This window comes from Adiantum capillus-veneris, chromosome 8 (assembly GCF_014529385.1).
Source record: "Adiantum capillus-veneris isolate H3 chromosome 8, ASM1452938v2, whole genome shotgun sequence".
NCBI classification, from domain to species: Eukaryota; Viridiplantae; Streptophyta; class Polypodiopsida; order Polypodiales; family Pteridaceae; genus Adiantum; species Adiantum capillus-veneris.
The window spans coordinates 81,968,972-81,992,872 of record NC_140938.1 but is presented as its reverse complement, the minus strand read 5'-3'; the positions used below and the strand labels follow the sequence as shown (position 1 = coordinate 81,992,872).

At 41.9% G+C, this 23,901-nt stretch overlaps 2 protein-coding genes across 2 annotated transcripts; both read left to right on the top strand.

Moving 5' to 3' along the window:
- Window positions 1-1,539: 1,539 nt before the first annotated feature.
- LOC147452449 (uncharacterized) lies at window positions 1,540-4,691 on the top strand. The gene is made up of 4 exons (XM_086518945.1): window positions 1,540-1,713; window positions 2,357-2,490; window positions 4,259-4,329; window positions 4,568-4,691. The coding sequence occupies exons 1-3, from the start codon at window positions 1,540-1,542 to the stop codon at window positions 4,275-4,277; spliced, it is 327 nt and encodes a 108-aa protein (XP_086375071.1). The 3' UTR covers window positions 4,278-4,329; window positions 4,568-4,691.
- A 473-nt stretch (window positions 4,692-5,164) lies between these two features.
- LOC147452448 (uncharacterized) lies at window positions 5,165-5,827 on the top strand. Its single transcript, XM_086518944.1, has one exon. The coding sequence runs from the start codon at window positions 5,165-5,167 to the stop codon at window positions 5,498-5,500; it is 336 nt and encodes a 111-aa protein (XP_086375070.1). The 3' UTR covers window positions 5,501-5,827.
- Window positions 5,828-23,901: the final 18,074 nt, after the last annotated feature.

Below are 23,901 nucleotides of genomic sequence, written 5' to 3'. Positions count from 1 at the left end.
GTATTATATGTATGCTTTAAATTATTGAAAATGTATATGTTATTTGAATTAAGATTTATGTCATGATTAAATCATAATTTTGTAGGAAGTTGTCGTGAAGCGCCTTCCGACACGCCGAGAGGAGAAGTATGGGTACCAACATGGACTTGTGGCCCTTCTGACCCAGCTTCAGGAGGAGAGGGAGCACGCCCACTGGGAGGTATTACCATGAAGGTCTTCTTGATACAATTTTACCTTGTCATCTTTTTACAGTCTTCTTGGTACAATCTTTTTTGTAGTTGTGGTCTTCTTGATACAGTCTCACTCAATGATGTTTTGCATATGTACAAATTTGTAGTGCTTATGGTTATGTTTATGGTATGGCACGGATGTTATGGTTAGGGTTTGGCAGTCAAGTTAAGGTTATGGCTTTGCTATGATGGTATGGCAATCATGTGATGGTTATGGTTATGGTACTAATTGCCGTACACTTGCTCTTTAGCATCAGCTTCTGGGTGGAGTGCGGTTGCTTGTGCACTCTTCCTTTGGGCAGAGAGGGCTGATTTCTTTTGCAACAATATATGAAGCATCAATTTCTAGCCCTCTCTGCCGAAAAACAAAAAGCACATTTGGTCGTGGGTACAGAGTACGGTATAGGCGTCGGTACACATTTCGGAAGAAGCGTTGGAATATGCTATAGAATTATCGGCGCATATACGAACACTTGTTTAGACGTTTGTTTCATAGGATATTTCGACGCCACATATACCGACACTTATATCAATGACGCAAGATTGGCATCTTTTCTGATGCCTATTTCAGTGCTTTTTAGTTTTAAAACTAACTTTATATCATCTGTATCTACACAGGTTTCTGTGCGATGTGTTGTAGTGTTATCGCTTTTGGCATAAGAATATTAATCTGAGTAAATTGGCACTTTTGCCTCTAGAGTTTCAATGGCTCGGTGCCACTCCTTTGTGCAATATAAAGTGGTTTTCGAGTATCCAAGCCAAAGTGTGATGCTCTATGTAATGCTCTATCCTTAAATATTGCTTCCCCTTTGTATTACCTAATTTGAAACAAAAAAATACAAAACACAAAATTGTTGGCTTGATACTACTATGGGCATTGTAGGTGCCCCAAGACTATATATTATTATTCTTACTATCTTTTTGTGATGTATACTCTCATTTCTTATTGTACACATTATCCATACGATGCTAGTATCTTGTGTCTTTTGTAGCTTCATTGATCACAACTCTCTTGATGGTGGAACGCCCATTTTCAAAAACCCTCTTGGCTTCTTTCGATCTCCAACCTCTAGGACATTGTGTAGCAATCATGGTGGGGGTTTAGGATGCTATCTGAATGCAAGCACGTTTGTAGCTCTTTAAAATTTTGAAACACATGTGTTAGATTTGATATCTTAGACCATACAATTGGCACTTGAAATTTTTGCCTTGCACATTTCCAAAATTAGTCTCTCCAATATCGTGCTTAACATGCTAAAAGAAGCCATTTGCGTTGGCCTTTCAAGGATCATTGTCCATTGTCTTCGCCATGGGGTTAGGACCATATGTGCATGAAGAGTGTCCCTCCCCCTTCCAAAGAGGCGTGCATCCCAACAGCCACTACTATTGTAATCCCTCAATGGACAACGTGAGGATTGACCTCTGTCTACGAGAAATGGATGTCTTCATCGCTGATGTTGCTATGAATAGAAAGATGGAAAAGGTCGATGGGAAATTGTGAAGAATGAGGAGAAGGATCCATTGCTAGAGGAGCCAATGGAGGGCATCAGAGAGATGCTCTACAATTATGGGATCCAAACGCATGCGGCTCCCCCAAGGCTCATTGACATCCCTTGAATAACCTCCTTATGCCATGTATGCATGTACTCACCTCACATGAAGAGCATACAAGCCTACTTTGGATCATGTACTCACCTCACATGAAGAGCATACAAGCCTACTTTGGATCATGTAGAACAATGCAATAGAATGATTGAAAGGTTTTGTCTCATCTCATCCAAGCTTACGCCATGAGAACATTGTGAAAGAGGTCCTGATAACACCATCTTCAAGACCTGTAATATCACTTTGAGATAACCTTGGTTTTCATTAACTACTTGGTGAGCCTAATGAACTTTTTCAGTTTCTTGATTCTAAGAGTGGCCACTTGGCATGATCTTGACCATTGCCTAGCCTCAATCGCACGACCAAGAGTGACTGATTCAAAGGAAAAATCTTTATTGTGAGCGTTAAGGAATTAGCTCCGGAGCCAAAAAGAACAAGGAAAAAACAGAGCAAGCAGGACCGTCGTACGTGTGCAAAAAAGCAGCCCTTGTAGCACCCGTACGGCCTCTCCCAACTTGCAGGTTTGCCTTATACTGAAAAAGGAGAACCGGGGACCTGCAAGGAGGGGATCAATTCGGGTGGACTGCAGCATTTGGGGACTTTCCACGAGGAGAATTGCGAGGACCTTTAAGACCTTGTGCTTTGGTCTGAATTGGTTGGTGGCTCTCTTACCTTTGCATCTTTTGTTTTAGCTTTGTGTGCATTTTGATTTGGATCGAGAGGTCGACAGATTTTGATTGGGCTTCGCAGGACTTTGACCATGAATTTTTATGTAACCCTAGATGGAAAACTCTTGCTATGGGATTTTGAGCTTGCATAGTATGGTGTTAGGGTCTAGACGTATAGATGTAATGATTGATTATATTGGTGCCCCGTATACTTAATCTTCTTTCTCAATGCTCATGCTTTGAGGTAAGCTTCAGGGATGGTGTAGACACTTTGATGATGAGAGTGGCTGCCCTTTCATGACGACATTTGGTTGGTGAGGATGGTCGTCAAGCGACATAGAACGATGACTTGTTTGATGTTTGTGATGGCTTTGTCACTTGGAGTACGTGGTGCTGTACATTGGTTTTTGCAGTGGTTAAGTTCTCATCTGATCTATGACCTTTAAATGGTTTAAAATCATACTTACATGCTTAATTTATTGAGTGCAAGTTTGCTTTCCTCTAGTAAATAGACCGGTGGTATCCACCTCAGCGGGGTTTATTAGCCTTTGTTTGTGTTTATCATAACATACCCCTTTATTCGCATTATAAGGTCGAGGGAGTGGGTGAATCATGCCTATTTGATGCCGCCGGTTTTGTTAGTGATAAGGAAAGGACGACTAGATACATCGTTTGCATATCACGTCCTTCGCTCACCCACTGACATTTTGATGGTGACGCACAAATTAGAAGGGATTTGAGGTGGTGCAATCTTCTTCAAATTTGAAGTGGAAATCTTCTTCCAATATTCGCCACAGGCTGCCACATACCCATCTTGTTACTTGGTGAGCCAAATGCTGTTTTTTTCTTCTTTGAGCGACTAGTGCTACATTCAATTGGAGCCCATCTTCAATCCCTTCATCAATTCCAAGACTGTGCAAAGAGCGCTTCCCTCGGATCTACTCTAGACGGGCATCCCTAGACATATGCTGATGATATTGGCACTGTATTGACTTCGCTCATGACTAATGCTAACGCGCTATTGCAGAGCTCATCCTCATGCATGGGATCTGTGTGTGTGTGTGTGTGTGTGTGACGTCTCCATCTCTGTAGGAAACAATGACTTACGATAGGCTAAGTTATGACTATAAAGCTTGTCACCCCACCTCCCTCTTTTTTCTTAATTGGTCAAACCCTTTCATAGTCAATTCGCTGAGATTGGTCGCGAGCTAATGGGAAATGGGCATTGCCTACTTTGGGCATTCCCTACTTAGAATGGGTTCACATGATCTGCCGCTACAAGTTTGTGCTTTGGAAGCTTTTTTCTCACTAGTGAAGACGACGACAGAGGTAAACAGCTCACAGAACTGCCTGGGAAAATCAAGGTTGCCTCTTATCTTTGGACTATTGACTACAACAACCAAAAATGCTAGATATTGAACTTGACAAAAGAACGTAAGAGAGTATGACTCCACCCACTCAAACGTGATCATAAAAAATAGCAATAAATTAGCCTTTCTTTTGGACTATACTTAGTAAAAAAATAGACCAGAACAAGCCCACTATGAGCGCTAGTTAACAGACAAGCCAATTTCCTCTAATCAAATTTTAATGAAGTACGAGTATGGTTTGCAAGACACTTGTATAAAAGAATCCATAACTCTTTATGTAATGGATCTTTGACATAAAACATAAAGTAAGATCTACTTCTCTTTAAGCTTGATCAATAGCTAACATCTTCTGTATTCTTCTTAATGCGTGTTTTGTGTATGGCAGGGAATACATATATTCGTAACACTTGACGTTTCAATTGCATGAGTGCGACTCGAGATCAACAACACTACAAGGTTTGTTATCTACACCCAATTTCTCATGTCGATGTGTTTGCTTGGTGCAACACATAAACGCTATGGGACAAGGCATTGCTTCCGTTTCTTATAATTTTTGGAGGGATCACAGTGCCAACTCTCCACCATACTTTTGTATGGCACTTTTGCATGATGTGCACTGTATAATTTGCAATTTCAACCTGTGACATTTCATTGCAAGACGTAATGTTTAACTATTCACATTGCTTTTTTGTAGCTTGAATCAATTATCGGTTTCTATATTGAACAATTGAAAAGCACCAGTACAACATTGCAGGTCAGTAAAGAACTTCATTTCTTGCTGCAGTTCATTAACGCTTTATCCATTTTCTTGCTCTAGAATTTTGCACATTATAACTTTGTTCAATTCGGTCTACTTAGACGTTTACAGAATTATACATTCGATGTCGTTCAAGGTGCTGTCATTGCCAAATTAGTCATGGTCTTGTTTTCCTTTATTGCTAGATACTAAATCTCAATTTGCAAATATCCTGTTATATTCTATAGATATTATATATCAAGACCCACCAAGCAAGACTAGTTTTTCTACCTCTAACTAAATTTATTCCTCTTAGCTTCTTACTTCCCTGACGTTGTCATGAAAATAAAATTTTAAAGTACTGCACTTAAATTGGAATTAAAGAAAAAGGTATAGCTTTTCATTCAGCGTAAGCTTTTCGGTGAGGCAACGCTGAATGAAAAGCTTCTAGCTCTCCATATTAGTGGCGATCTTATACGTGAACGACCATCATATTGAACAAACCCGTGAAAGCCAAAAAGCACTCTATTGGTCACAGTATTAATACAGGAAATCATGGTAAAGACGCAAAGAGGAGTCATTGTCCGCGCATGCCAAGAGCAAAGAGCAGTCATGGACCGTGCACGGAAAAAGCGAAGAGCTAGCTGTAGCGTTAACGAGAGCTTCGACGTGCTGCTGAAGAAAATCTCTGGACCGAAAAAGCTAGCAGAGGAGAGCGCCGATGATACCGATGCTGAGCGCCAGGTGCTACTTCCGGTGCTGGGGGACGTCGATGATCTCGCGCAGAAGTGCATCTTCCCCCGTCTTGCCACCTCTGCATCTTCAAAGATTGCGCCTGGTGAGCAGGCGGTGGGACCGCCTTCTTTCCGGTGCTGCCATCCCCAAGCTTAGGATCATGAACGGCCAACAGGAACGCTGGTTGGGACGCAACCACAAACACCACGTGCTGGAAAGCGTTTGATTTTAGCAACGGTGGGAGGTGGCATCCGGTGCCCTCGGTGCCAGCTATCGGTCACGATCGGATCCTGGGCACGGCGAGCGGCGTGTTACAGGGACACCTGCTGATAGCAGGGGGCGGATTGACGGTGGGGAGAAGGGTTATTATCTAAAGCGGTCGTCTCAGCGGCCAGTGGCACAGACGTAAGAGCATGATGCGACCTCGATATGCATATGTTTTCGGCGTGTTGGAAGGAGAGCTGTATGTAGTAGGATGATTTAGCAACCCGCGGCATCAGGAAGTGCTTGGAGGAGAGTGCTACAACTTGGAGCGGAACGAGTGGCGGAAAATTTTCGATCACGGCTTTGGCTCGTGGTAACGGGGCGGTGTGGCCTGCTGAGCGTGATCGTTCTTCTCGACTGCCTAAATTCTATGTGCCGCTGTGGAGGCAGCTCAGTGTGCATGGCAAGGCGCTCTCCTGTAGCAGCTACCATAATATTGGAAAGACCATATCCTTCAATAAGCATGCATGCGCTTGGAAGACAGGGGGGCCAGCAAGCCCTGAGTACTGCCGAGACGATAGCATCCGGGGCGCCTACCTCTTCACGTATCATCTGCACCGGAGGCTGCTAAAGGTAGCAGAAAAGAAGGGGCCATGGGAGGTGGGCAGAGTGATGAGCAAGCCTTCTCTGGAGGGTTCTGTCAATAATGTGGAACACCATGTGTCCCCACTTTCCACCCCGTGGACAGATATTTCCTTCCTCTCCTCCGACGTCATTCGGCGTCTGCCAGGAGATGTTGATTCCAGCACGTTATTTCATCCAGCGGCTTTCATGGGCGACGGCTGCCGCCTTTACCTAGTGCGCGCCGGCTTAGAAGTGACGGCGTTTGAAGTGGAGCAGCATGGTACCCGCTGCACCCTGGTTCACCGCAACGACAGCTACCGTGACAACTACGTGGTCTCATGCCACTTCGTCGACATTTAAAGTCTCTCACCCTACAACGAGAAATATTGTAGAATGACAATCAAGGTCCTAAAGTTTTCATTTGTTTTTATGAAAAAAAACTAGGGGCACTTCAATGATTTTGGTGGACAATTGAGATTGCAAGAAAGATTTTAAGGGAGGGATTATGCCTTCAGAGGGCTTGTCTATATATGGTTCAATACATTGCTCACTACATCCAGCCTTACTATCAAAGAGACAGAGTTTTGAGAAGTGATGCAAACTTTAGAGGTTCTCAAGTTTTGGGACCTATCTTGAAAATATCTTGCAAATTGAATGGGAACTTTGCAAAGATTCATTGCATTGAAGTGAAAGTCCCGGCCCATATGCATCAGAGTACTGTTATGTTTTGTATTATTCAATTATGGTCGCAATCGTTACACTCTCTCTCTCTCTCTCTCTCTCTCTCTCTCTCTCTCTCTCTCTCTGTTGTGTGTTTGTGTACGTGTGCGCGCACGCACACGCTTTGTCTGAGCTCTTGGGCAAATGTACACTCTCTATATGTCTTAGCATATTTACATGTGCTTTAGCCATGTATCCCTTTCGATCTTGGACGATATGGTTTGCATTGATAACGATAAATTTTTGTATTTTCTCTCTCTCTCTCTCTCTCTCTCGATATATATATATATCCCCTGCATGCACATGCGAATATTTGTTTTTTAATTTATGTCAATTATACATGAATCCTAAAGCTAAGTGCTTTAGGTGGATCACATCAGAGTCTAAATTTCAATCTAATGGTTTCCCATGGGATTGTAAAGTTGAACCTAGAGGAGCTAGTTCTTGTTAGACCTCATGGAACAAAGTATCCAATACCCGAGTGAGACTAGCTAGGAATTATTGAATAACATGGTAAGAAGATTGACAAGAACTATGAAAATTTGAAAACATTAGTCATGACCTGTTATATCGCGGTTTGTTATTGCGGGTTGTAGAGAGAGAGAGTCTCTAAAACGGGTTGGCCAAATAAGACAGAGGGGGATGGGAGGATATATTTTTGCACTTAAAATATTATTGTGGGAATTATCAAGTGTATTCTCGTGCTTATTCCCACTCCTATTATCGCTCTTATCAATGACTCCCACTTTGGCACTAAAACAATCAACTTTGGGTATTTCCCTCTATTTTGCTTGTGAAAATAATCTAGGGAAACATGATTCTAAATTTCAAAAATAGGGCAAATAATGACATGAAAACATGAAACAATAGCTATTTGGATAAATTCAGTTGTGCAAGGCATGTGACCGTTCTATCACAAATGTTGGGCTACAAGTAAAACATGTATTGTGTACAAAATAGAAGAGGCTCACACTCTTCCTAAATACTGCGTATGCATTTCACCCAAGGGACTACATCTATACATTTGTCGCATGTTCTGAAAGGCTTTGCATAGTGGTGGCGACTAGCTCTCCTACTATGTAGAAGTGTTGAGCAAGGACCACAATAAACGAGTGATTCTTTAAAGCAATTTTCAATAAAGGGAGCACTCTTGCAATGCATTAAACACAAAATGCTACTTGCATCCATAAGTCTTTAGAACATGGACGAAAGAATATATGTGGAGGTGGATCCTACAAAGGAAGAGAGATTATAACCATCGTTATTGCCTCTAGCATTATTGCGCAATGATTTATAGCCAAAATATACAACTTTGAGTACTTCATTCTATTTTCTTTAAAAATTAATTACGAAGCATGTATTTATTATTTTTCAAGGAAAATTGTACCAATAAATGACAGATATTTTATCATTAAATTAGCATGATTTTTCATACAAATTAACTTATAACTTTACCAAATTATTTTCTCATGTTAAACTGATCATTTAATATGGGAAGATAAAAGTAGAATAAGAGCTAGAACATAGATATGTGTTGATAGACCTACCTGAGCACGGGGCCAATAGGAGAGATAGCTACATCTCAAAAGGGGCCCAAAAGAAGATGGTCTACTAAAGAACAATGTGCAGATAATGTAGCTTAAAAGACCTTAGGGTTAGCTTCCTTAATAAAGACCTCCAAAGGTTATAGTTAAAAGTATTTATACCTGGACCTTTAGGTACTTTAGACCTCCAAAGGTTATCGTTAAAAGTATTTATACCTGGACCTTTAGGTACTTTAGACCTTAGGCAAGCTAGCATGTGCTTGAGGTGCTTAAATGACTAAGGTTCTTGTTGTTCTTGATGACCAAGGTGCTCGAGGTGTTCAAGTCAAATATGAGCCCTACAAAGGAGGCACGGGGCAATCCCTAAAGGTAGGGGATGGGAGAGAACACACCCCCACACACACACACTCTCAAGGCATAAAGGACACATGTCAAGCCCCTAGCCATGTTGCCCACATTGTTGGAATTAGGGTTGTAGAGAAACGCACACAGCTTGGAGAAGACAAAGGAAGCTCAAGACACACAATAGGAGTGTATTCCTTAGAGTGCAATGGAAAGATAGATAGCCCTAGAGTGATGGGCGTATATACAATGCACAGGGGAAATAACCTCTTAAAGAGGGAAAAAATGCCCCGGCGGTCCTAGTGTGTTCACTCACATCACTACCACATATATATGATAATTACAAATCCCCCCTAGAGTGATGCGGTGAATGAGAGCTGGCACATCAGTAAAGGGAAGTGCCATGCCTTGAGGAGATGATGAGTCCACAAAGGGGAGTAAGCCCAAAGCTTTCCGGAAAGCTTCGAGCTTCTCACGAGACAATGCCTTTGTGAATAGATCTGCAAGGTTTTCCTGTGTTGTCACATAAGCCAAGCTGATCTCTCCTGCTAAGAGCCTCTCCTTGACATAGTGATAATACACCTCAATGTGCTTTGTGCGAGCATCAAAACCTGGGTTCCTTGCAACTGCCAATGCGCTCTGACTGTCAGTGTAGATAGTGTTGGAAGTGTCCTGTCCAACACGCAAATCATCCATAAGGCGTCTGAGCCATACACACTCAATTGTTGCTGTGAAGACTGCCCTGTACTCAGCATCACAACTCAAAGTGGCCACAGTAGGTTGCTTCTTGATCAACCATGATATACATGAATTGCCAAGCATGAAACAAAAACCACTCGCGTGTCAAAACAACCCGCCCAATCTGTGTCCGAAAAAGGTTGTAAGTTTGGTGGCAATGATCCCCCTTGGGATAAACAAGCTAAGATGTAAAGTGCCCCCAAGGTAACGAAAAATCCTCTTGACAACATGCCAATGCTTAGACCCTGGGCTATGCATAAATCTGTTGACTTGTGAGACTGCAAACTAAATATCTGGCTTCATGTTGCATACATAAATGAGACATCCAATAGCAGTTTGATAAAGAGTGACATCAGCAGGATCACTAGCGTCACGAAGACTCAATTTCAAACATGTTTTCATGGGAGTGGAAATAGGTTTGCAATTCTCAAGTTCAAACTTACATAGCAGTGTCTCTATGTAACTTTTCTGACACAAGGCAATACCACCATCACACTGCTTAAACTGTATACCCAAGTAATGATGCAACATTCCCAAATCTTTCATCTTGAAAGTAGCATTCAAATCAGCCTTAAATTTAGCAATATGTCTCTTGTTTGGTCCAATGATCAACAAATCATCTACATAAAGGAACCACAATGAGAAGTACATTACCCTCACGCTTTACATACAATGTGCTTTCTGTTGGACTGTTACGAAAGCCTTGTTTGACCAATTGAGTGTCAGCTTTCTCATACCAAGCACGAGGAGATTTCTTCAACCCATACAAAGCCTTGTTACATTTGCACACTTTGTCCTCTTGTCCTTTCTTGACAAAACCGCGAGGCTGTGTTACATAAACTTCCTCAAATATGTCACCATTCAAGAAAGCAGTAACAATGTCTGATTGATGTACATCCCAACCAAAATGAGCTACCAATGGACATAGAAAACGCATTGTAGTCATACGACAAGTGGGAGCAAAAGTCTCTTCATAATCTATGCCTTTTTGCTCTGCATAAACCTTTGCAACAAGTCGAGCCTTATGGCGATCAATCTCACCATCCGGCTTGCGTTTCAACTTGTAAACCCAGTTCGTACCAATGGCATTTTTGCTAGGAGGAAAATCACATAAAGTCCATGTGTCATTTTCTATAAGTGCATCATATTCTGATTGCATGGCAGCCATTCAATTTTTTGAATTATGTGCTTCATCAAAAGACAGAGGCTCCTCAACATCCACTATGAGAGATCATGGTGTTTACCGCGGTCCATTACCGCAAAACAAGAGAGAGGAATTCAAAATGAAGAGAGAGAAACCCTTTTGTTGATCAAGCGACATATTACCGCACATATTACCGCGTATATTGCCGCGATTATTGCAGCGCCCATTACCGCTAAGTCCATAGACCCCCTTCCCCCTCCCTCTCCCGCGGGTTTCCATTTAAATCCAATACAACTCAAAATGTATTTACACACTACAACTCCTACACTCTCCATAATGCTTGCTCACTTCACTTAATCTCTCTTTCACTCTAAAAATTCTATACATAAATCATTGAACTCACAACAAAACCATTACAAATACTATTCATAAGCACATAACGAAACATTTGCAAATTAATCATATACTACACCAAGTGAAAGAATGGAGAGTTTTATTAATTCTCATCTTGTATAAGATCTCTACAAGCACTAGGATCCATATTTAGACCCATAGTATTCAAATCAATAAACAAGTTTAGAGATTCTTCCTCCTCTCCATCACCTCCTGTAGAATCATCATCGCTTTCTCCCTCTTCCTCCTCCTCAAGATGACTATTTGCAAGGCTTGTCTGACCTTCTTCAACTTCTACTACATCTTCCTCTGCATCTTGTGGTGATGGTATGATGGGATCAATTACTAGCCCAATGTCCGTCTCTGCAAAGATAGATCTACCCCGCGGCATGACTGGAATGACATACCAAAGTCTTCTTTGATATATACATGGCACATAAAAGACCTGTACGTCACACACAAAGAATAAGCTGATATACATATATAAAATTTTTAATTTAAGTTAATTACACATAGCCTAAATAACCTGCTCGCAACTACTAGGATACACCAAGTTTTCAGTTTTTCCCCAATGGAATTGGGTGGAATCTACCATAATGAGCCCATTTTCATGTCTTTTGACCTCACCCGCAAACCATCGGCACTCAAAGAGGAATTTGTGAAAAGATCTGAAATCCACTTTGATTATTCTCTCTATAGTACCACATGGCCTCGAAGCTCGTGGTCAAAATTGTGCTCAAGAGAATGCTCTTTGATGCTTGACATTGATTTTCAGACCTCTTTTGTAAGCTTTTGAGATTTCTTTTTTCTTGATGTCTTTTTATGTAGGTTAAGGGATGAGATCGGTGTCTGCTTGCAGGACTGGTTTCCTTGGGGAAGCACCTCTTAGGGGAGCAACGTGGGAAGGGAGGGGAAAAGAGAAAAAGGCGCTCTCTTGTGGTGCTTGAGAGGCATGGGAAGAGGGGCCAAGAGAGGCGGACCCAAAATGGGTATCAAGAATGCTTTGGCGCCTCAGTTGAAGTCTGTGATGAGATGAGCAATAGCACTGTTTGCGGTTGGTCGTTGGTGCACAGGTAAGAAGGGCCGCCAAACAAAAATTATTGGACTTTTGGTCAAGGGCACGGATCCGCTTGTGTTATATTATGGAGTCTGCGTGCTTGAAGTCTGGCGTGAGCGGACGCCCGATTTGGAGGGTTGACTTTAGAGAAAGGGGGTGGTGGTCCTTCCCACGTGAGTTCTTTTTAAGTAAAGCAACCTCAAAAATTCAGGAAAAAAAAGACCCTCTAGCATTAAATGTTGAAGGTTTCACTCACAATCACAAAACTTATGCAGGTTTGCAAAAAATCGGGAATTAAGGAATGGGGTTGCCAAGCTGGTTGAACATGCCAATGTACACCGATTATAATAATTTATGGTTCTACAAAAAACTCTTGACACGGGCTACGCACACACACCAATTGAGGACTCCAATTTTTCTAGAGTGAGGAGCAGCTATTGAATGCAAATGCAAGTTCCTAATGGAAGATTAATGAACTTTAATTCTAATTAGGCTTCTAATTGGCCAATGAGTAGTGGCCCAAGAGTCTCTAACTCAAGAACATGCTCATGCTAGCAAATGGATTACTAATTAGACATAACATATGCAATAGGAGAGTAAACATAACGGGTCTAGCTAATGATGATTAAGGAATGCTAATCATACTAATATGCAAATTCATAATGATGAGCCTAGCTAGCATACCCAAGGCTTTGATACCACTTGATGGGAATGGGATCGTGCTATCTAGGGTGGATGAAAGAGAAACATCGTCACACAAGTGAGTGTGTTGGCTAGATTATCAGTCAAGCGAATTAGGCTTCAAGATCAATAAACTTGGACTCATAAACATGATCTTGAGTATTTGCTAAGCCATAACAATCTCACCATAAACAAGGGATATGTAATGCAAAATAGACTTGTGTTTATTCATTCATGAAATGAGCTTTAAGTAGCTCTACAGCCTTGCACCACAACATGCTGGATAATTCCACTCTTTTCTCCTTGACTCACACTTTAGGACATAGCTCACACTTTACAAATGTGGGCGTACAAAGGAGATGACCCTTTGACCACAAAGAGTTAAAGGAAAGGCACTACAAAATAGGAAAATATCTTCTATCAAATACAAATATAAAATCAAGAAAAAACTATACAATATGGTTTAGGTATATGAGTACTCTACCTTTGGTACGCAACCTCACACATATTCCCATTCTTTTTCGGTGATGTCTTCTCTGCACGCTTTTTCTTTGGTCATTCTCTCATGAATCCACTCCACAGATTGCACTAATGAGATATGGGAAATATGCAAGGTGCCTAGGCACTGGGGGTGCCCTCCTTCCTCCATGTACTTGTTGCCATGCTTCTCTCTCTTGCAAACGCATTGCCTTTGCCATTGTCCACAAGTGCACCTGCTTGGTCATAACCTTTGCATTGAGAATACAAAAGCTATTGACCACTCGGGATAGGTTCATATCCATGTTAAATAATTTTTCCTTTCCACTTGGCAAGTGTGAAGTCATCCTTGTATCCTCCTCGTCTGACCACATGTGAGGCATCGAAGGATCCACTTATGCCAAATACTCTGAGATGTAAACAAATTCCTCTTGCACGGTCAACCCTTCGGCCATACATGCCTTTGCTTGAGACCGTAGCCACACAAAATGTTTGAGCGTCTTTAAAAAACTCTCTAAAAAGAACATACGTCGTGCGTGCACTAGTAAACATATAGCAACCTCCTCAACCACGTGAACCAAGATGTGGATTTGGCTAGGAAGAACGAATCAAGAAAATGCATCCTCAATGGTACATAGAGTTTCAAGTATTTGAACAACAGAGATAACATCTATTTCAATTTCCTTGGAGCTCACAAATCTGCAAGAAAAGACACAGGAATACGCTAAGTGCTAGTTGAGGTTTTGTGTACATAAAAAAGTGTAGTTGAGTGGAGTCTTGTGGTGCACCTTACTAGCTCTCCAAGTTTTAAAATAGCATCCCTCACTTTGTTGTCCCTACATATGCACATACTCACTGACATAATGAACTACAATGTAAATTAGAGGAAAGGAAAGTGAGAGAGAGTCATACACACAAATCATATGTATCCTAACAAAAACAATAGAGAGAATAGAGAAAGGGAAAGGGACATTGCCCAAATCTCTTGTGTTAATCATGGGACTTCAACCCATACAATTGAACGCTTCCATCTTTCTTCGCTTTTGTGAAATCTCCCTTTAGAAACCTCATGTATCCTGTTGGTGTGCAAATAGACACAATGGTACCCTCCACTTGGTCCAATTGTTCTTTGGAAAGCATCCATGGTGCTTTAGGAAGCACAATCTTCCCATCGGGGGAACAATGTGGAGTAGTAGAGGCGGGGAGACATTTCAAGGCCCTCAAATCATCCCTCGTCTCCAGTGAGTCCTTCTTGCCAATAATGTGGTCCCACAGGGTGTGGGCTACATTCATGAGTATATACATGGGATCCAAGAGGTGTCTTATTTTTAAGTCCTTCCAGTATGGAATCCTTAAAAATATAGAATACCTTGACATACCTTTTGGTGGAGTACTTGGAGCCGGATTGTTGTTGTGGTGCTCTTCCCAAATAGTTGCCCAATTTCCATCGTGAGCTTCAGAGGCGTCTTTCCATTTGTTGGAGCCTTGTGATTGCTATGACCTTGGGGTAAGAAATGATGGTTGTCTAGATAGATCACTTGGCACAAGGCATCCGGACTATTTGTCACCAATGATGGCCCACAAGTAGGACATGCATTGTGGCCTGATGTTGACAACCCTGCATACATATCATATCGCTAGAGAGAAGCTTTAGACTAAAGGGAGAGAAATAGAGAGAGAAGGAAAAGGGAGATACCAAAAATCTCTCCAAGCCCAGGATAGTCTTGCATAGTTCACATAAGGATCCCCCTCACAATGGCTTCTCTCCCCCCATTTGCAAGTGAGACATCTACAACACCGATGCCTCTCCATGACTCCTCTAAGTCCTCAATGAGGGGCTCGAGGTAGACATCAATAATTGCCACTTTGTACTTCCATGACACAAGTAAGGAAAGAGGTATATTTCCCTTATTTGTTGCCTCCCGTGGTGCAATATCGTCTAACTCCTCAATGAGGGGCTCGAGGTAGACATCAATAATTGCCACTTTGTACTTCCATGAAACAAGTAAGGAAAGAGGTATATTTCCCTTATTTGTTGCCTCCCGTGGTGCAATATCGTAGTTATCGATCACCACAAACCAAGTGCTCCATGAAGTAGACTTAGTGACTAAGGTGTTGACACCATCACTTAAGCCTCAAGTGTTGAGGCTCCAACCCAAACTCTGGCCATTGATTTTCAATGTGCCTCCATGTAGGTGAAACAGCAGGGACATGCATCATTCCATCATTTGAGTGATGGTTGGCGTGCCACGTGAGAAGTGTTGGGGTAAAGCCCCATGTGGCCGGTTAGGCCAGGTGTCTGCCCACTATACTTATTCATTATGTACATAATAGAATAAGGGGACTCACATCTAGAGAGTGAGTTTTAGCCTGCAAACACAAGGTCTCCTCTTCTCCTCTCTTATCCATTGCTCCACACACTCACACACGCTCTCACTCACGCACTTCAAATGGTATCAGAGCTCAGGTATTGGGAGCACCATTGGGAGCTCAGCGGGGAGGTAGGCGGAGAATCAGTAAAAAATGCAACACATTTTTACAGATACGTTTTGGCCTATCAAAATGTCTTCAACTTTGTAAAAGAAAGTTTTCTCAAAATCTTTACCAATTTTGAGATACGTCACTTGGATTGCATGCACGTCTAGGGTACACACATGCAAATTTTTATAGATCTGTTTTGACCTCTAAAAACATCATAGTTTAAGTCCATTCCAAAGATTCCCAACCATTCTCACGTGGTCTACAACTTTGTAGAAGGAAGTTTCTACAAATTCTGAACGGTTTGGGAGATATGGGTTGACTGGCTGTAGGGTAGTCCGAAGATTATGTATGCCTATTGTGGTGATTTGCTACATACGAAGAGCTCGGAATGAGCTTCTTCATTCTCTTGTTTTATGCATTGATGTTTTTCTCTTAGTGGAGAGAGTGTGGGTTGAGATTTTCAACAAATTTATGCGTGTACATTGAGAACACTTTGTGGATGTATGCATTAATGTGGATTCTACGGATTCGAGAGTCGGGTTGACTTGTGCGATTAAGCAAATTTCAAGAGTGTGGTGCATGGATTCGCATAGAGTTTTGCAAGTATTTTTAGCATGACTAAGAGCTGAATTTTCAACTGATTCCGATGCTCATTTGATACACATTTGGTACATGCTTGATGCTCATTTACATTGCTATGTGGATGCACACGATGTGTGCTTTTCGGCGGATGATATTCTTCGCCTTGCAATGGCATATGTGGGCTGATTTTCAACTGTTCTGAGCATCAATTTGTGCCATATTTTGGTTGGTTTGTATCCAAGTTTATGCTAGTATATGCCTCGCTTGTGGAGTGCTGGTGATGCTCTTTGCATTTTGGATTACAGGATTGTTTTCCAAGTTTAGGGAGTTGAGACTTTGGGGCAACTCATGTATGCTTGAGTGTGGATTTTGCTCATGGTTTTAAGCATGTTTATGACATGTATGGTTATTATGGTTAGATAGCTAAATACTGCAAAACTCTAATGGATTTTTTCTTGCGAGTTTATTTGTTTATGCACATGGTTTGCAATCGTATTTTGATTGCATTTGGCACTCAGTGGTTGCTTTGCCATAGTGTTTTGGCATCGCATTGTGAGAGTGTTTGATCACCAGATTACGTCATTTGATATATATGTGGTAATTTCTTCAGAAGAGAGATTGTTGATAATAGTTTCATCGAGTACCACATAGTGCTCTTGGATTAGAGCGGGTTTTTTTGCATCATTTGAGCGGTTTTGCTCATTTTGTTTCGTTACGTTGATCGCCATATTTGCTGATACTTCTCTTAGATAGTTTATACTAGCTTATGTTGTATTTTGACAGTTACTATACTTGGTGTATGAGTTAGCCAGGCTTTGGCTATTGTCAGTTGATCGATTTGTGCTTGGTCTTGTCAGGCTTTGGCTATTGTCAGTTGATCGATTTGTGCTTGGTCTTGTCACAGGTTATCGCCATGGGTTTGACATGTACATCATTGTCAGGGTTTCTTCTTTTCCATACAAAGTTTGATGGCTCAAACTTTGAGCATTGCAAAGTAGGTATGCATGATGTATTGACTCGGTTGAACCAAGTGTTGCCAGTACACGGTATGGATGCTAGGCCAGAGTCTATGACTGACAATGAGTGGGAGGACCTGGATGAGCTTGCATGCTCGACGGTCATGTTACAACTTGGTGAGTCTGTCTATGGAATTGGTTTGGATGCATGTACAGCTAAAGAGTTATGGCAAAGATTGTGTAATGCTTTTGGTACAAATGAGTCTAGAGAGGTCTACACTCAAAGGACAATCTTGCAAACATAGAGATGATGTGTGTGGGCATTGTGGTCATACAAGGCATGTACGTAGGCATTGTTTTTGATGGATGAGACAATGTAGGAGACAACACAGAAGGGATGATATCATGTTGGACAATGTGGGAGCAGATGTAGTGTACGTGGCTACGCATGATGAAGATGTTGCCTTTGATTCCATGTTTACTCTTGACTTTCTTATGTCAATTTTTGAAGACATATTACCCTCACATTGGATACTAGATGTGAGTGCTAGATTTCATGTCACGTCGAGTCGTGAGTGGTTTAGCACATATGCTAGTGGTATGCTTGGAGGTGTGTGTCTAGGTGATGGTTGAGTGCATGACATAGTTGGTGCAGGAGATGTTAGACTATTGTTGCCGAGTGGTGCATCATAGGTGTTGAGGGATGTACGCCATGTGCCAGGTTTGATGCAGAGCTTAATATCTATGAGTCAGTTACAAGACAGTGGATGCCAGGTAGTCTTGGATGAGCACAGTTTTCGATTTCATTGTGGACAACTAGTCATAGCGAGAGGTGCCAGTGTTTGCATGATTCATGTGATGCGAGTACATCACGTACGATATGGCACAGTCTTTGTGAGTATGCAGCCATGCAGAGAGACCAGGAATGTCTCCTTTGTGGATACATTGCATGATGCTCCAATTTGTGAGCATGTTGAGCTAGTTGTGCAGACAATTATGCAATAGGGCATGTCATTCGTGGATAGGATGACATATATGGATGGCTTGAGTGCTGAGGATTCAGTCGTGATTTAGTCATTCATGGATATGCTTAGGCCAGAGGCTGATGTGTGTGAGTTAGAGCTAGGAATTGCTCTTTCTCTTGCCACACAGGGTTCATGACAGAAAGATGCTCTTGGTGTGCATGTGACATGCGATGGACACAAGGATGTATTTCAGAGATCAAAGTTTGGGTGTCAAGGTGATTTTCATGAGTGGAGTTCTGAGCCAGATTTGACTAAGATGGTCAGATTGGAAGACATTGCTAGGATTGCATCAACATTTGGGAGTCTCATGTACGAGATACTGATCTCGAGACTCGAGATTGTATTTGCAGTAGGTGCATTTGTAGTGGGACCAGTAGTCGTACAGTGACTGACATTGGCCATCAGCATTTGCAGTATGTGCATTTGTAGTGGGAGAAGTTAGTCGTAGAGCGACTGAGATTGGCTTTGAGCATAGGGGCACTTTGTAGCGTATGGTGAGATACCTGTAGGATGTGTGTGGCAATCTGTGTCGATTGCTCCATACTTTCTCTACGATTAGAGTTGGATGCACACAGATTTAGTGAGCCAGTGGGTGTTGGTGAGGTCATACTTGTGATGGCCTTGTACAGGTTTTGTACGGTTTTCTTTTCTCTCTCACGGCCACATTTGCTTTTACATGTGAGGTTGTTGGGGTAAAGCCCATGACCAGGTGCCCGCCCACTATACTTATTCATTATGTACATAATAGAATAAGGGGGCTCACATGTAGAGAGTGAGTTTTAGCCCCTTCAAACACAAGGTCTCCTCTTCTCCTCTCTTCTCCATTGCTACACACACTCACACACGCTCTCACTCGTGCACTTCAAGAGATCCATGATAGAACTACTTTTAAACATGTATTGAATGCGAGGGATTAATGGAAAATGTCTCAATACCTTTCGGGGTATATGCACCGTACTCACTCCGGTCTTGTAGCATGCTTCCCCGTACACGGGACATAAGGTAGAATGTGCGTGCTCATTGTGGTATAGTATGCAAGAGTTGACGCACACGTGGATGCGCTCATACTCCATGCCAAGTGCAATGACATACGATCTAGCTCGTCAATGATCCAGAGGCATGTGGTGATCTTCTGGTAGCATTTTTCCCATCAAACTACAACAAGCAAGAATATTAATACAATTGCAAGAAGGGACCATGAAGCAAGAGAGATGTATAAAAACCCATATAATGAACCTACTCAAGGAGTGCATCAACACTTGCATTGCTCCAAAGGAATTTCACTTGCAAGCTGTAAACTTCCAACGATGCTTGGAGCACCGAGTACTGTGCACCGTCGTGAAGATGTGTTCGGGCACTTATCAACAATCTGTCCTTTATTGTTCTTGCCCGTTGATTGCATGGTTGATAACCCTCCTCACACACAGCATGTTCATGATCAAGTAACTCATCACACATGTGGAGCATGTGATCATACTCTACCTCAAAGTGCTCTTGAGATGCTAGAGGAGGAGCTGTCGAAGTAGAGCTAGTGGAAGGGTCACCATGCACCACGCCTAATTCCTCCAATAGCTCTTTTCTCTGTCGTTTGTCCTTGTGCACCGATGCACCACCACCAAACACTGACCAATGGGCACCTCCTCAAGCGATGGGGGAGTGGTTCTTTCATCTCTCTGAGTGCTTTTTCAAGGATGCTAAAGCTCTTCGTTCTCCATGTGCTCACAAGCAATGTGTCTCAAGTGAGGGATTTCTATCTTGCACTTGGTGCAAGGAAAAGGGAGTTTGTCCTTGAGCCACCGTGCACATTCAGGGCAACAATCATCCCACTCATCCTGGAGAAGTGCTAAACACCGATTATAATTCAAAAATAAATAAATTTAGCCACATGTGTCCTACAGAATAAACAATTAATTGAAGAAAATAGTGCCGTTTGGAGGGCAACAATCATCCCACTCATCCTGGAGAAGTGCTAAACACCGATTATAATTCAAAAAAAAAAAATTTAGCCACATGTGTCCTACATAATAAACAATTAATTGAAGAAAATAGTGTCAATTATATATTTCAATAAAAAGAGATAAATGAATAAAAATACAAAGAGAATAAAGTGCAATGAGTTCTACAATTTTTTTAAATAAAGTGAAATCAGTACTTATACTAAATGGCTTAGTTTTTAATTGCAAATGGTACAAAAGGAACAAAAAAATTATATAAAAAACACCAATAAGTGCTACAAATAAACATATGCTAATTATTTAATTACATGTTAGTATGCAATATTCAATAGGGAAAATTTTAAAAAAGAAAAGAATCAATAAAAAACCAAAAGGCTATGTATGAAATTATGTCTATCTAAGTGTAGAGGGGCTGCTTTGTACACCCCCCTCCCGGCTACCTCAGATACATTTGTATCCATTTGAAATGATGTTTCACGGTAATAGGTATGGTAATGCAAGTGATAATAGACGCGGTAATATTCCGTGGTAATCACTATAGCCTAAAAAGGAAAGAAGGGCAGAGTATACCACGTGTTTGCGACATACTCTTCCCTCCTCTTCTCTACCATCACATCTATACCTTGCCCAACCATACCACACCCTCTATCTCTACCTCCCACACCCTCTACCTCTTTCTTCCTTTTCCATCTCTCCCCTCCTTCTCCCTCCCACCCCCCCCCCCCCCCCCCCCCCCCCCCACACACACACACACATAAGTATAAGTACCACTGCCTGGTATTGGTCAAAATTCTCTTGTAAATATTAGAATTCTCATAGCTTTTCCATCCTTTGTGGGATGCTCTCCCTAAATTGGTAGTTTCCCTTGGGACTTAGGACTCATAAAAATCCCCTCCTAAGGGAGATGTAAGTCTTTTCTCCTCCTAGGGAAGCAGGCCATGCAATCCTTCTCCTTTTTTCCCAGTTCTCCATTCCCCCCACTCTCTTCGCTTCGCTTACTAATGCTACTCCTATGTGTCACTGCACTATGCTCCCGTTCACTCCTAACAAAGCACAAAAACAAACACCCCCCCACCCCCCTTTGGATTAAAGTTAGCGATTGCCACTGGATTGTATTCTCCTTGTCATGATAACAGATTGTTCACGATTTTCCTTGAATGTGTCTCCTCAAAACATGTATCGAATTGGGTATTTATAACCAGTTCATTAGGAGAAATATGAACCTTGCATGGGCCTTGTAAGGAATCCTAATTTTTAGGGATTAAGGCTAATGTTGTGTGGGGTTTAGGGGGGCAAGGGCATTGAAGAAGGTAGTTTTGAGTAGGCTTTTCTAGACACTTGTTTAGACAAATGTAGGATGTGGACCTAAAGGGTTACTTTCTCTCTCTAGCTTTTTTTAAAGTGAAAGAAGCATAGGGGGGGTGTCCACATCAGCAAAAACGTAGGTCACAAAGAGTCAAAATTTGACTTTTTTAAAAATAATTCATTTTTACTTGTTTTTTTACTTAAAACTCCCTCCCAACATATATACATATCCAAAAATCATTTTTTGACCCATTTTTTAACTCACAAGCTTAGAAAGTCCATTTTTTCAAAAATATTTTTCCCCAAAAAGTAATAAACATTTTGTTCTCTCCTCCTCCTCCCTCCTCTCTCCTCTCTCTCTCTCTCTCTCCCTCTCCTCTCCCTCCCTGCCCCTACCTTCCTCCTCCCCCCTCTCCCTTCTTCTCTCCTCCCATCTTCCTCAACCTCTCTACCCTTCCCTCTCTATCTGTTCATCATTTGCTTCCTCACGCAACAGCTTCCATGGTGCTCACGGAAATCACAAATGGTTTTCTTCCACCACCACGTACTCCGCACACATATTTGCTTACCCACGGCATTTGCACCGAAGATCACTAGTGAAGGTGATCAAAGGTCATCATAGGAACGTCACACCGCTTGTGAGACCAATGTTGACATTTGGGTGGATGGCCATTTGTACCCTTATGATCCTATAAGCCGCTTTCATCCACCGTTTAATAGCCTTTCCACATTTCTTCAATTTCTTGGGAGGGGAGAAGCTGGCTTGTTAGGCTATTGCAAGCGGTTGTGTATGGGTGCAGGTGCTTCTTTGCATATGTGGATGCACGAATGTAAAACTCTTCACCTCAAGACGACGGTATTACAAGAGAGTGTTGCCTTTTCAAAGAGGGTAGTTAAAACTCTTGAACAACAAATGCAAGACAAAGAGTCCCACATCCTGAAGCTTACCAACACCATCACATACTTGAAAGAAACACCCCTTGGTGCAAGGGAACTCAAACGCACGTATTCATCCATTGAAACTCTTGCACATTCGGGAGGAGCACGCCACAAGGTGATTTGGTCTTTACTTGCATGATGCATTCTTAATTCACACTATTTTCTAACATTTATGTTTATTTGTTGCTAGAAACTTCATCCAAGAGGCATGTGGTGGAACAAAACAAGATGATCGAGTCAACCTTATCACTAGTTGTCTCAATACCCAGGACGTGATTTCTATTTTACAATCACCTGGAGGTAAGCACATTAAGGATGCAGTCACCAAGGACCTTATGCGTAAATTAAGAAATGTGGTTAGTGATTATGACGTTCAACAAGCTTGTGATGAGGCTGGAATCAGCACCAAAGCCTATCAGGCTATTTTCCAACTCCTAAAGGATGCCCTCAAAGAACATGGCATTGTGAAAAACCTATTTCCTGTTCCTCACAAGGTCAAGCTCGCAAAGAAGGCCACAAACGAAGATGTGTTCTCCCGCATTGGGACATATCTACACATTGAGGACACAATGCCAACTTCCCTTTATGCTTCGTGCGCAACAAAGACAAGGGGAAAAGGTAAGAAACAATCCATAAGACCTTCGGAGAAGGGCTTTCCTTACACAATGTGGAAAAATATTTTCGTGGATCTTAGAAGGCTTCAAGAAGCCATGCTTAGATTTTACGAGTTACCTGAAGAAGGTGACGCACTTTACTTTTTTCTTTGGTATTATTCTTATCATAGACTCTGAAGTGTAAGGTCTTAGCACTATTTATTTTGTAGTGCTTGGCACAAAAGTCGATTTTGTGCTGAAACTCGATGAGTGTCAAATAGTGAAAGGCCGAAGGTTAGAGAGGCTAAGTGTCACTCTAATGAACGAGGCCCTTCTGCAAACCAATCGAAGGGATTCAGTCGAGCCATCTCCCACCCCATCTTTTAGCGTGCAATCAGAGAAAGACATTTGGTGGTTGGGTGCTATTGAGGTGCCTAAAGAGACCAATGGAGTACTTTCATGGATTTTTGAGAGAACTCCATGGATCATAGAAGTAATACACTCCCAAATTGTAGGTCAGAAGTTGGAGATTGAGGGTTTGGGTAGTTATGATGTGGAGTGGCACTTAGGTGGGGATTTGAAGACCATAAAGGGTTTGCTTGGCTGCAAACAAGGGGCTTCTTCTCTCATGCCTTGTCCATTTTTCACTCGAGGGTACAAACCTAATGGACAAAAATCACATAAGAGCACTGCAAAGGCCGGTTCCATGCTTCCATGGCAAGGGCATGGAGAACAAGGGTTAGATTGTCGTGACGTCGGAGATGAAGGTAGAGAATGAGAAGCGTCTATTTTGAGAT